Raw genomic sequence first — 15239 nt, 5'->3', positions numbered from 1 at the left:
ACCAGCCTATGTCCCCTTGCAGTCTATCACTATCCTGCTCACAGTTCACAATGTTTCCAAGTTTTGCGATCTGCAAACTTTGAAATTGTGTTCTGAACTCCCGAATCTAGATCATTATTGTATGTCAAGAAAAGCAATGGTCCAAGCTGGTACCAATGCCTTAGGAACCTTCCTCCAGTCCAAAAAATAACAGACCACCTCTACTCTCTGCTTCCTGTTACTGTCCCTTTTATTCCATGGGCTTCAACTTTGCTGACAAGCTTGTTATGTGGCACTTTTTTTAAAAAAACCAAACACCTTTTGGAAGTACATACTACATCAACTAGAATCATCCCAACAATTCTCTCTATTACTTCATCAAAAAACACAATGTTAAACATGATATGCTCTTAACAAATTTGCACTGGTTTTCCTTAATTAATCCACATTTGTCCAAGTGACTGTTAATTTTGCCTTGAATCATCACTACTAAAATCTTTCCCAACAACAAGGTTAAATTGGCTGGCCTGTAATTGCTAGATTTATCTTTACACCCATTTTTGAACAAAGGTATAACATTTGAAATTCCCCAGTCCTCTGGCACATCCCCATAATTTAAGAAGGACTGGATGTTTATGGCCAGTGCCTCTGCAATTTCCACTCTTACTTCCCTCAGCATCCTCAGATGCATCCCATCTGGTCATGATGACCTATCAACTTTAAGCACAGCTAGCCTTACTAATACCTCATCTTTTTCAATTTTTAGCTCATCAAATTTTGAATAATTTTTACTATGGCAAACATTTTCAAATCCTCAAGGCAAACAAATTATTGAGAGTCAGAATATGTTATCATACGGAATATTCAGCATAACCACCAGCTAATGCACAATAATTACAGATTCTCTTTGTTTAAACCTTTGGGTTTCATGTTTTATAACCAACCAATTTTAAATTCAAGATTCCAAACCTAAAACCTTGGGGCTCTGTCCAACAAAACTTAGGAGTCAACTATTTTCAGTAGCAGTTGCAGTGAGGGATTTGGAGTTTGGGGGGGGTCGGGGGGGGGGTCTTGTGACAAAGTGGGTAGCATGGCTGCCTCTGAGCCAGAAGCTCCAGGCGAGAGATCCGCTCTGGGGCTTGATGGCCATGGAAGGTGCATTCATGGTGTGACCAAACAGGTTAATTATCAACCTGAAAATCCTTCTATATGTCTATGGCAGGCGGTAGGAGTGGGAGAGCGTCCTGGTCAGCCAGAACCTGCAGAAGGCAATGGCAAACCACTGCAGTACTCTGCCAAGCATAACCATAGGCCAACACATGGTTGCCAATGCCCTCTTAGGGCATGGTATCTGAGGAGAGAGAGCACAAGAGAGTAGTAGCAGCGTCACATCAGATATTACTGAGAGATGTGCCCTCATCATGCAAGTTAAAAGTAATAAATGCTAATGAGAGAAGTCAAAGGTACAGCTATTTCCAACCAAAATTTACATCTCAAAAGAATGAGGCCGTGAGTTCACTGGGAGGAGTTCAAGGGATTGAAGGGGTGAAGCATGATTCATAACCTAGTTACTATGCATTTTATGCCTAAAGCTCCTACATACCTATGATTGATGATAAATTCAAAGTCGATAAATGCACATATTTCTGAATTTCTTGTCTTCCCTTAACAGGGTAGTAAAACAAGTAAATCACTGATTTTTTTTTTGTGTGATATCTCACACTCTATTACCCACCCTGGAATACATGCTGCCTGAAGCTACTACGGGACAGGTGACCATGGACATTACCTTAAGGGCCTAGAGGAAAGAGAAAGAACTCAATGGAGATACTGTCCTATTTCCCCTTGCCTCTCAGGAAGATAGCCATCTTTCACTTAGCACATTCCCAAGGAAGTGTAGCTTTGATCAGAAACTGCGCAGAATTTGATAAAAACAAACCTGCATCCTTCCACTTCAGGGTTGTGTATATTTGTGTTATAGCATGCTTTTCTGCCTCTACGATTAAAAATTGTGATTGTATGCATAATATTGACTATTAGTTACTGAAAGTGAGCAGGCAGAATGATATACATTATAGAGCACTGAGTGAGCCCCTTGTTGCAAGTCTGCACAATGGTAAGAAATGCTGTAATCAAACTGCATAGATGACCCAATCATATATCCCTCTAAGTCCAGGATTATGGATTTTGGGAGATTCCTACCATGTTTGTGGTCCAGGTTCCTAAACTTGGTTTTTTTTGTGTCCTACTAATTCTTGGGGCAGGGAGTGAAATCAAGGCTGCTAAAATGCAAAAATATAAATATATACCATAATTAGAAAGTTGCTATACATAAAGCAAGAATGACCTATCTCGAATGTGCTAGCTTCGGATCAAAAATGAAAGAGGGCAGTCTTGAAAAAAACCTAGAAAAAAAACCTGCATCCTTAATGATCCAGGCTATATTCCCAACCCCGCTGAGGGTGATTTTTTTCCCTACATTGGTAAACTTGGTCATACTGAAAAACTCACAACACATGAAAAGGATTACCCCTTTCCCTTCCTACTTTTCTCAACCTGATCTGCAATCTGCCCATTTTTCAGTTTTTTTTAAACTTTGCACCACGCCGACAGCTAGGAGTTTAACAGTAGAAAGGCTAGTCTGTTAGCTTGTTTCTTGTGAGAAACACCCATTTTTAAAATAGATATGAAAGTTACTACACATTGTCCCATCATGTAATTGATGCAACGCCACAGTAATCTGTAAGTTGCTAAACCATATGGGATATGTTGTTAATGAACAAAATAGCATACATTTAATTAATAAAGTTGTTGGAAAATTTTTACATTTCTAATGTAAATTATTTTTCAAATTTGGATTTGAATCCACCTAGCCTGGTTAGATGCTGCCTCGCTCTGACTGCTGCAGATATCCGATATGAAACGAGTTTGGTAGTCTCTATACATTATTTGCAAATAGTCATCTCAGGTTTGACCAGCTACTGAGGGTGCGGGGAACGAGGGGAACGCAAAAAAGGTACAGGAGGAAAAGATGGAAACATGCCAGTGAGTTTATTCTTCTGAAGTTGAAGTTGTAGCAGAGTAAAGGAAGCTTTGCTTTATGTCTCACCCATGCAGCATCTAACCTAAGTTAACACTGGGCACCAAAATTAGGCAAATATTCGATTATTCTGCATTCACATCGCTCATCTTAATCAGTAACAAAATACTACATCACAAGCCTGATCAAACAACTAACATTTTAGCAAATTTCTATAAAGCCATGAGGAAACTTGATTTTCTAATACATAAAATACCTAAAATAATAATATACATTTATGACACATCAAACATCCGAAAACACCCAGCACAAAGTGAAAAATACCCAATGATTGAAGAGTTAAGGCTTTTGGGGATAGTGAAGAATCTGCCACCAAAAGTAAAAAGATGAAGGAGTAATGCAAAGGAGGCCAGAGGCACAAAGCAAAGGGTGCCTGTTGGAAATAAGGGCTGAAGAGGTAGATGGGAAGGGAGAAACAGGTACCTAAGAATACATATCTTGAATCAATGCATTAAGGAATCTGAAGCAAATAAAAGGAGAACAGGAATGAGAAACGGCAGGATGAATGTGGCGGCGTTTTGGAGTAGTTATAATTTATGAAGGGTGGACCTCTGGAGTCCAGAAGGAAAACACAAAGGTTTCTGCAGCAGTGGGATTAAATAAAGACAATAACATGCAACGCTGTGCAGATGAAAATGGTAATCTTGGTTGTGACCTGGAACCTAAGCTCGGGGTCAAACAGGAACATAGAAGCAGGAGTAGGCTGTTTATACCGGAGACTGCTCTGCCTTTCAAAGAAGTCATAGCTGATTTTTGACCTAACTCCATATAGAACAGTAACATATACATCATCAGGCTCAGCCAGCATGCACAGCCTGAGAGATGGATGGAGGCAGGAGCTAAGGTGCAGTGTTTTTGGCAGGGGCCAAATAGGACAGCTCAAGTCTTGCTGATAGGAAGCTCAAGGGTATTCATGCTTATGCAGGATTCACGCTTGTAGTGGGACAGTATAATGGTAGTTGAGCTGTCAAAAGTGATAACAAAGAGAGAAAGTTAGATGTTGTCAAATATATATGAAAGCTGACCCTATACCTAGAAGTGATGACGAGAAAAAAGACAAGAATGGCGGCTTGAAGCACCACCCATATGTAAAATGCAATTGCCAAATTTCAAGTTTCTCTGCAGTCACCAGCTCAATCTTCACTTAATGCTACCCTAAAACAAACCACAAGATTTAACACAAGTGTAATCAGGTAAACCAATTAGCACAAAGTTAGCAGAGAATCAACTGAATTCCGATTGTAGGTGGTTCACTTGTATGTAGCAGGTGAATTGTGAAACAAAAACAGAGTTCACTCAGTTCATGCACACTGCAAAATATTGCTGCAACAAGAGTCAAAGAAGATCACTTTAACTTTAATAGTGTTCCATAGCTGTTACAGCTGATTAACATGCTTATTTTAGAACCTTTTGCACAACAGCCGTAATATTACTACACAAAGTTAACATTTCAGTTAGTAAGGAAGGCTGAACTGATTCTTTCATAATTTGTCAGTGATTTTTCAACAGGTTACAGAGTGAGTATGTAAGTAATTAACCATAGGTAACTCGCTCCATTAGAGTAGATTGCGGGAGGGAGGGAAGAGGGCAGAACACAGGAGGGAAGGAGGGAGGAGGGGCTGCAGGGGCAGAGAGAGAAGGAGAGAGAGCCAGAGAGAGAGCCAGAGCCAGCCAGAGAGAAAGCGAGACACACTATTGGTTATATATAGCTTGAGAGGTACCACTCCAGAAGCATGGGGCAAGATATGGCCCATGGGGCAAAAATATTTGTCAAGCTTTGCTGTGACAAATAATTTGACACCAACTATCACAGCACGTTGGAACAAGGTATTTTCTCTTGATTAAGAACCGGAACACTGCATACTTTTCTCTACGCCAAGGTGGTGATTTCTGATGATGCCAAAATGGTAACAATGCAAATGGTATTTTGTACAAGGGTGGATTTCCCTCATACGAACATACAAATTAGGGGCAGGAAAAGCCCATTTGGCTTCTCGATCCTGCTCCATCATTCAATAAGATTGTGGATGATCTGATTGTGGCCTCAACTCCTAATCACTTTCTGTACCTGCATACTAACTTTCTGTGATTCATGTACCAGGACACCCAGGTCCCTCTGTACCTTAGTTCTGCAATCCCTCTCCATTTAAATAATATGATACTTATCTATTCTTCCAAAGTGAACCAGTTCATCTTTTCCCACATTATACTCCATCTGCCACATTTTTGCCCACTCAACTTACGTCTTTTTGCAGACTCCTTATGTGTTCTTCGTGGCTTACTTCCCTACCTATCTTTGTGCCATCTGCAAATTTAGCTACCATACGTTTGGTCTCTTCATCCAAGCCATTGATAATAAATTGTAAATAGTTCAGGCCCCAGCACTGATCCCTGTGGCACTCCCACTCACCACATCTTGCCAGCCCAAAAATGAACTATTTATGCCTATTCTCTGCTTCCTATTAGCTAACCACTCCTCTATCCATGCCAATATGTTACCTCCTACACCATAAGCTTTTTTGTGTAGTAACCTTTGATGTGGCACCTTCTCAAGTGCCTTCTGGAAATCGAAGTACAGCACATCCGCAGGTTCCCCTTTATCCACGTTGCTTGTTACTTCCTCAAAAGGACTCCACTAAATTAGTCAAACATGATTTCCCTTTCACAAAACAACATTGGCTCTGCATGATTTCATTGAGATACTCTCTTGGAGCTCCGGAAAATTGAAACTTCAGAAAAATAATGCTCCATTCATTCAAAATAGATACCCCAAAACTATCCTAAATGTCAGACATCTCTAAGCAAGACATCTAGTGTGGCATTAGGTCACAATCAGCAATGATTTCATTGAATGGCAGAGGACAGTCAAGGGCTTCTAGTAACTTATTTGACTACCTTGCTAATAAATTGTGAGTCAAGACTTAAACAAGTAGTATGTCTCAAATAAAGCCTCAACAATTAATATTGGTATGGTCATGCTCGGAACCCTCAGGTAAGCTGTTGAAACCTCTTGAATTGCAGTGAATCCAATCTTCAACTGAGATTCATTTACATAGAGATCCTTAGCAACATGTAGTGTTGGGCAGCAGGAGGTGGTTACGTTTTATTCCTTGTGAAAACTTATCAGCATGACTAAAACTGTTCACAAATGTGCCAGATATCATTTTATTGCTGTGTATGCTAAAGATGAACTGTCCTGAATATCTACTTATGAAAATGTAAAAAAATTCATGTTATTTTTACTTTGTTGGCCACTGTCTGAAAGGGCATGTGGGGAATCAAATCACATTATCAGGCAACAAAGCACTGGTCATTATTTGAGATGCATCCCATGAAAAGTGGCGTTAATGGATTTTCCTTTCCATTTTTGCTACTTTGCTCTTTCATCTGGTCTATTTCAATGATGAAAAGTAAATAGTAATTTTAAATACCAGAGCTTAGCCCATTTAGCATTGAAAATACATTTTAATAATTAAAATTTGTATCGTAACTATGTTAAATCAAAAGTTGGACATGAGTGTATAAAGCTTTCCAACAAAAGCAGAAGGGCACACTAAAAACAAAAATAGATACAGGTCTATGGGAGCCACCTCGTTTGGTGACTGTCCCACTTGCCCCAACACAGCCAACAGTCTCGGGCAATGCCTTCCATTCCTGCCCCCCACACCGGCACCTTCAGAGTACCCCAACATTTCATTGGCTCTCATCTTTTCCGCAATATTACATTAGAAACAAACTCAATGGAAGTAGGAAGAAATTCTATATGTAGATAGATGACCTAGCTTTACTTTGGTTACGGAGTCATCGTTGTGCTGCGGGACTGCTGGTTCAACATCAAGTTGTGAGTGAGGTAGAACTTCCTTCACTTGGCCGTTGGGAAGGCCAAAAATATTGTATTTAGCACTACACCCATGCCACCCCCATCCCATTTGCATCCTTGTCAATGTTATCCCACATCCAGACAACTAATTCATGTTTTTTGTCTCCTGGTCATCCATATCCAATGCTTTCTTCTAAAAGTTATGACAGAAGTCTATGGGATGCATAATATTTGCAGAGGTGCTCAGAAGTTTGAAAAGCACTATGTTACACTAATGAAATGATGTCAGCTTTCCTCAGACCACTTTTAGGTTTAACTAATATCTTGAAAATTCATCAAGACTGTTCCAATTTAGCTGTGTCAGTAATCAATTCTGCGGGCACACAAATACCGCTTTTTTTTAATGCTATCATATAAGCAGTTTTGACTTCAATTTACACCAGAATAAAACAAGCTAAGCCTTTTTAGGAAAGAGATGCAGGTATTGGTGAATAACTGGTGAAACAATCAGTAGAGTGTATGATAGTGGCAAAGACAGCAAATATAATTTGTGGGTATATAGGAGAGGAACAGAGGTCTTGTGGCACGTCCCTGCCTCTGAGCCAGAAGCTCCAGGCTTGATCCCAGCCCCAAGACTTAACGGCTAAGAAAAGTGCATTCATAACACAGCCAAACAGGTTGAGAGTTGGAGCCTCTGCCATCACCATCCATATCTCCAGACTATAACATACATGTAAAAGTGCATGTTGCCACAGCCATTTGGACTCCGTAAGTAAACTGTAACACACCACCACCATATAGTAGAGAGTAGGATATATGTCAAGGAGTAATAGTAGGTACATATAGAATAGTGATTCAGCCTCCACTTTGAGTATTAAGTACATTAAGGTCACCATATTAGTTAAGCACATCCTACTTGAGAGAAGGACGGCTAAACATACCTGAGATTAGTTATGTGAGTTAAGAGAGATTAAGGTTGAAATATTTGCACTGGAGAAATACTAACTCAGAGGAGATAGTGAAGGTTTTTGAGGCTAGCGTACAGAAGGCCATGAACATGACATATGTTCCACTCTACTATATTGTGGTGGTGTGTTACAGCTTACTTATGAAGTCCAAATGGCTGTGGCAACATGCACTTTTACGTGTATGTTATAGTCTGGAGATATGGATGGTGATGGTAGAGGCTCCAACTCCCAACCTGTTTGGCTGTGTTATGAACACATCTTTCTTAGCCATCAAGTCCTGAGTTGGACTCAAGCCTGGAGCTTCTGGCTCAGAGACAGGGACGTGCCAAAGCTGAAACCGATAGATTTTCGCTAGATAAGCGTACCAAAGGAAATGGAACAAAGAGAGGTAACTGGAGTTGTGTTAAAGATCAGCCATAATGTGGTTGGTGGAAAAGACGAGTGGGTGAATGGTCTACCTTTGTCCCTATGTTTCCTCTATGAGTGTAGATAAAATGTATCCAAATAAATTGTTTGACATAATTATTAATTCTTAACAGGTGACCCAGGTGACACACAGGCAAGCTCAGAAAAGGAAAGTGAATAAACAGTTTAGATTTAACAATTTCTCACAATGGCCAATGTGTAGAAGGAGCAGTGGATATCATCAGCAAATTTGAGAGGGCACTGAAAATTTTCTTAGTATAAGAACCTATTCATAAAGAGCATAGTACTGTATTTTTTTCAAAAACTCAGGGAATATTCAGATATATACACAATTCTTAACAATCTTGTACATTATGTTGCTTGGAATTTGGATTCCTTTTTTAGAAACTAGCAAAGGATGACTAAAAAATAAACAGTGAAAAATTAGAGCATGAGAGAAAACTAGTAAGAAATACAAAAACAAACAGCAAAAACTCTACAAGTTTACAAAAAGGAAGAGAGTAGCTAAAGTAAGCAATGGTCCTTTAGAGGATGAGACTGGGGAATTAATAATGGGAAACAAGGAAATAACAGAGGCTTTGAACAAGTATCTGTTTCCATCTTCACAGAAGAGAAATAAAAAGCATTCCAAAAACAGTGGAAAATCAAGAGGCAAAAGGAGAAGAACTTAAACAACCACAATCACTAAAGAAAAGTACCAGAAAAACTAATGGGACTAAGTTCCCTAGACCAGATCGCCTGTATCGTAGGGTCTTAAAAGAAGTGGCTGCAGAGACAATGGATGCATTGAAGGTAATTTTCCAAAATTTCCTAGATTCTGGAAAGGTCCCAACTGATTGGAAAATGCAAATGCAACACCTCTGGTCAAGAAAGCAGGGAGACAGAAAGCTTAGCTGGGCCAGCTAGCCAAACCTCTGTCTTTAGGAAAATACTAGAAGAGGTAGTAGCGGACTTTTAAAAAGTCGTAATACCATCAGGCAGAATAAACATGGTTTTGTGAAAGGGAAATGGTATTTGACAAATTTATTAGAATTCTTTGAGAATGTAACATGCAAGTTGAATTAAGGGGAACCAGTAGATGCAGAGTAAATGGATTTCCGAAAGACATTCAACAAGGTGTCATATAAAAGTTTACAACAAAAGATAAGAGTTCATGATGTTGGGGTGATATATTAGCATGGATAGAGGAGAGGCTTGCAAACAGGAAACAGAGTCAGGACAAATGGGTCACTTTCAACTTGGCAAACTGAGTGCCACAGGAAATAGTGCTCGGGCCTCATTTACAATCTACAGGTGTATTAAACTTTGATGAAAGGACCAACTATATTGACACCAAACTTGTTGACGATACAAAACTAAGTAGGTAAGCAAGTTGTGAGGAGCACACAAAGAATCTGCAGTAATATAGATAGGTTAAGTGAATGGACAAAATTTGGCAGATGGAGTCTAATGTGGGAAAATGTGAATTTGTCCACTTTGGCAGGAAGAATAGAAAAGCAGAACAGTATTTAAATTGAGATAGACTGAAGAACTCGGAGGTACAGAAGGATCTGGGTGTCCTGATATGTGATTCACAAAAAGTTAGTATGCAGGTACAGCAAATAATTAGGAAAACAAATTGAGTGCTGGCTTTTTGAACAGAGCATAAAAGTAAGGAAGTCTTGCTACAACTGTACAGGGCATTTGTGAGACCACACCTAGAGTACCATGTGCAGTTTTGGTCTCCTTACTTAAGGAGGGACAAACTTCCATTGGAAGCAGTTCAGCAAAGATTCACTAGGTTGATTCCTGGCATGAAGGGGTTGTCTTATGAGAGAGGGTTGAGCAGGTTAGGCCTATAGTTATTGGAGTTTAGTAGAATGAGAGGTGATCTTATTGAAACATGCAAGATTGAGGCAGCTTGATAGCCTGAGAGGGTGTTTCCCCTCATGGAGGAATCTAGACTAGTAGGCACAGTTTAAAAATAAGATATCTCCCATTTAAGACTGAGATGAGGAGAAATTTCTTCCCTAATGCTGTTGTTACCTTTGGAATTCTCTTTCACAGATAAGAATGGAGGCTGGATCATTGAATATATTCAAGGGCAATTAAACAGGTCTTTGATCAACAAAGGAGTCAAAGGTTATAGGGGATGGGCAGGAAAGTGCAAATAAGACCACAATCAGATTAGCCATGTGTCTTATTGAATGGCGGGCTGGCTCGAGGGGCCAAACGGCCTAGTCCTGCTTTTATTTCTTAAGTTATGTTCTTAATTCCATAAATGAAACAACAATCACATTTGTTTTGCATCTTTAACATAGTAAAACATTCTAAGGCATTTCACAGGAGTGTTTGCAAACAAAATTTGATACCAAGCCACATCCAGGTTTTAAGACAGATGACCAAACAGATTGGTTTTACAGAGCATCTTAAAGGGATAAAAAGAGGTAGAGAGGTTTATATTTTCCTAATTTGTTTCTTGGCATGTGGGCCAGCAGTTGTTGCTCATCCCCAACAGCCTTTGAACTGAATGGCTTGCTAGGCCATCTCAGAGGGCAGTTAAGAGTCAATCATATTGTTGTGGGTCTGGGGTGATATGCAGGGCAGACAGGATAAGGATGGCAGATTTCCTTCCCTAAAGGACATTACTAAATCAGATGAGTTTTTACATCAATTGATGATAGTTGCCATAGTCACCACTACAGATTTTTATGAATTGAATTTAAATTCCACCAGCTGCCATGGTGGGATTTGAACCCATTTCTATAGAGCATAGCCTGGGCCTCTGCATTATTAGACCAGTGACATTATCACTACCATTACCATTACACCACCATCTCCCCAGAATTCCAGAACTTAGGCAGCCAAAGGCACGCAGTCACAAGGCGACAGATAGGAGATCAGAATTTGAGAAGTGGAGAGTTCTCAAAAGGTTGTAGGGCTGTAAGAGGTTGCAGAAATCATGAGGGGTGATGCTACATAGGGATTTAAACACAAAGATGAGAATTTTAAATTCAAGTTGTTGTCAGGGCTAGAGGCCAGCAATCACAGGGGTGATGGGTCAACTTTGAGAGAGTTAGGATAAGGGTGGCAGAGGTTTGAATGAACTAATGTTTATTGAGGGTGGAATATGGGCGACCAGTCAAAAGAGCACTGGAGTAGCCACTGCTGGAGGATTTCAGCAGCCAATAGGTTGAAGCATTATGCGCACTTAATACGGATCAAATGTTCAATCTGCAGGGCTATCACAATCCAAGTGCACTTTAACAACAAATCACAGTACTGATATCACTTTGCAAACACCATGAACCAACACAAATACGAAGGAAAACAATTACAATAGTCTATCCAAAAAGGTGACCACTGGTTTAGTAAACAAAACCTACACTTGTCTCTTCAATTCTGTGCAACAGGCTGGAAAATTCAAGTTTCTAGTAAAGCAACCAACATGTATTGTTGAAAATTTAGCTTGTCAAGCAATTTGTTCTTTCACTGTCGCTGGTCAAAACCCTGGAACGCCCTTCCTAACAGCACTGTGGGTGTACCGACACCACATGGACTGCAGCGGTTCAAGAAGGCAGCTCACCACCACCTTCTCAAGGGCAACTAGGGACGGGCAATAAATGCTGACCCAGCCAGCAAAGCCCACATCCTGTGAACGAATAAAAAAAACTAAGAAGTGTACTTATATGTGCTGAAACAAGTTACATGCTAGTTACCATGGGAGAGGGGAGCTAAGGTATTTCAACAAAATATTATTATGCTGTAAACAAAAATGCAGGACACTTATTTCAAAACTTGACTGCATTTGTAGTATAAGTGATCTCCCTTTTGCATTTTATCTCAATTATTTTGAGGAGTTAAATGCATGAAAGTCTATATAATGTATGTAAAAATGCAAACCACAATGAAGAATTTCTATGTTACTAAACAAAGAATTAATGTCAAGAATCATCAACTCAGAAAATATCTCTTCATCCAAACCCCAAAATCATCTACGCTTTCCTCTTCAGTTTTGAAGTCAAATAAACCCAATAGAACTCACTTCCTTAACAACCTGCCAAAAAGCACGTAGGTACAGACTTAGAGAGGAGAGCACCAAAATTCACAATCACACAAGGACCCATCAAAAACAACTAAACCTTGCCTTGAGTGAAGCAAGATTATGAATATTAAGTAAATTGAGAACTCAGCCAAGGAAAGTCCCTAATCTTTTTGTCACATTAAAAAATCAAATTTTAGCACGAGAAATATACTCTTAATGGAACAGAGATGGTCCGTCTTTAAACTTTAATCAAGGCTTTATTTTCCATAAGTAAAATGGGGGGAACATTTCTCTCCTAAATAGAGGACTTTGCTTTATTGTTAAACCAAATTCAATTCTTAAGAAAATGTAAATTGTCATTCAGTAGTTGAGTTTTTAAACCACATAAAAAACAGGAGCTAGGAAGTTGCAATATCAATATTTATCTTTGGGTTAAAAAAATAAAATAAAATGATGTGCAGAAGTAAATAATGCTCATTCTACGTGTTGGAAAAGTAACAATGATTTCAAACTAAATTGTAAAATCAGCTGGCAATCATACTTTTTTCAATGTTTACTACTTCTTTGCCCCCACAATCACTACTGGATGTATAAATTGAAACAGTGTCTGGTGGCAAATTAGTCTGTTCAAATTATTAATCTCTCAATACTACTATTGTTATGGGATCGGAGAACACCATTACCCTAACATTTATCCCTTCCCCTTTGAAAAAGATGCCAACTTATTAAAATAAAAACAGAAAATGTTGGAAAAACTCAGCAGGTCTGACAGCATCTGTGGAGAGGGAAACAAGAGTTAACGTTTCGACTCCACATGACTCTTCTTCAGAGCCTTTGTCAACTTACTAAAAGTCTAGTACCAGAACTTCATTATGATGGTTTTTAATTAAAGGAAGAGAGAAAAATGGAAAAGCACAAAAACACTGCCTTATGTATGTTAAGCTTTGTTAAGGTTTTTTTAAAAAAATCCAATCATCAGAATTTCAAACGTTTCAAACCAACGTATAAGTTTGGCTCCAGTAACAGGGGCAACTGCTTCACCTCTTGGTGCCCCTTTCATTAGGGGACAAGAAATCGACGATGGGCTGGTTGATTTGTCAAAAGTAAAAAGTAAGGGAGGGAGGGGGTATTGGTGGGGGAGGCTCTGACCAACTGCCATTTCCAGGGGTTGGGGTGCGAACTGTCAGCAAACATTCCTGGTGCTTCATGAGCATCCGTCATGTGTGCAACATTTATACTTCCATCCTACTTACTTTTTCACATTCGCTTCCCCGTTCGGGATCCTCCGCAGCTTTTTCTTCTTGAGTATTTTCACGGCCCTCCTGCAGAGGGTCTCAGAGTCCAGCATCTCCTTGACTTTGCCGTAGGACCCCTCTCCCAGGAGGTCGCCCATTAGGTACTTTCCGATGATTTTGGCCCTTTTCTTCCTCGGCTGGTAGATCACGTCGGTGGAGTCTATCCTGTGGATGAAAGTGTCCACTCCCATGAGGTCGTTGTCACTGATGTAGTCAATGACCTCGTCCATCTCGACATAGTCTCTGAAAGGCGCCAGGATCGGCTCGGATTCCTCGGGCTCCTCTGGCTGCTGTTGCCGTTGTTCTGCTCCATGCAGCATCGCCTCTCCTCCCTCCTGCAGGAGTTCAGTTGTTAGGCAGCCGCCATTTTGTTTACCTGCCTCTGAACAACTCCGGAGTTGCCGTTGTGCGTCATCCCCTCACGCCCCCCCCCCCCCCGACTCCCTCCCCTCTTGGGCCGATTCTCTCCCCCGGTTGGCCTGCCGCCTTGTCCGTCAGACGCGTTACCGGGTGACGCCGAAACAGGTCCCGCCTCCGCCCGCGGTTCCTCTTCTCCATTGGTCCTGTGTCACGTCAATTATCAAGGTTACCTCACAACCAGCGGCAGAGGGCCCGCCTAGCTCTGCGCGCTTGAATGCTATTGGTTCGCCTCTGCAAAGAAAGGCAGCGCTTGATAGGTTCACATCTGTGTCAATCACGAGCCTCTCAGCAAATCAGAGGATCCCTCCGTTCTAAAATTCCAGGCTTCAAGTGGTCTCAGTTCGCATCACAATCCACTTCACTTCCCTGTTTTGGGGAGGGTATAATTGGCCTGGTCCTTGTCCAGGGATTTAATATAGTTATGAGGGAGGGAAGGAGTTATTTTTAGATGCCACATTCTGTCAGACTTTAAACTCAACGCACTCAGAATTTAAAATGTTTTGCCAAGACCCTTCATTTGTAACAACAGTGAAGCAATAATATAGGTGAGGCAATGCTTTTCTGGCTGCTGCAAAGTTTTAACCCAAATTCACAATAAGGAAAGGCAAAATTCAGACTTACCAAATGCCTTCTACTCAGAATTGAAATTTCGCAAATGATCATCATGGTTGTTCCCAGAATTTAGCTTGACTGAGAATTCCCCAGTGCAGCAGGGGAATGACTAGGTAAAAATTATTATCTTCTTGGGTAAAATTTTGGGCTGTCTCACTTGTCTGAACCAAAATATGCTGAAATCCATGGCACTGAGAACCTGTCAAACTTAAGAGGAGATATGGTTTGTTGTTGAAGGTTTTGTTAAATACAGTTTTCACCTGTTTTTAAACAGTGCATTTTTTTAAAAAGTGCACACAACCAGTGACAAGATTGCATATCTTCTCAACGTCAGTGTTTGCAGATCTGCTAAAGTGCCTTGCAATAAATTTATCCAGTTGCTTTAACTTGTTTATACCAATTTTTATGGATTTAGATGTTTCAGGTAGGATAGAGAGGGATGTAGAAGAGGTGGGGGAGTTGCACTGCTGGTTAAGGGGAATATCACAGCTGTACGACAGGAGGGCACCTCGGTGGGCTCATGCAGCGAGGCAATATGGGTAGAACTCCGGAATAGGAGGGGTGCAGTCACAATGTTGGGGCTTTACTATAGATC

At 40.4% G+C, this 15239-nt stretch overlaps 1 protein-coding gene across 2 annotated transcripts in view; it reads right to left on the bottom strand.

Annotated features, from left to right (window-relative positions):
- The window catches only part of stk11 (serine/threonine kinase 11), a 134689-nt gene extending 120666 nt beyond the window's left edge, over positions 1 to 14023 (bottom strand). For both annotated transcript variants that reach the window (XM_078555943.1, XM_078555944.1), the window contains exon 1: positions 13571 to 14023. In XM_078555943.1, the coding sequence (XP_078412069.1) occupies positions 13571 to 13932 (362 nt within the window). In that variant the 5' untranslated portion in view covers positions 13933 to 14023. The remainder of the gene's footprint in view (positions 1 to 13570) is intronic.
- Positions 14024 to 15239: the final 1216 nt, after the last annotated feature.

The sequence above is a fragment of the Cetorhinus maximus genome, chromosome 13, assembly GCF_964194155.1.
Source record: "Cetorhinus maximus chromosome 13, sCetMax3.hap1.1, whole genome shotgun sequence".
Lineage (NCBI taxonomy): Eukaryota > Metazoa > Chordata > Chondrichthyes > Lamniformes > Cetorhinidae > Cetorhinus > Cetorhinus maximus.
Note: the sequence above shows the minus strand (reverse complement) of the source record. Positions and strands in the feature narration are given on the sequence as shown.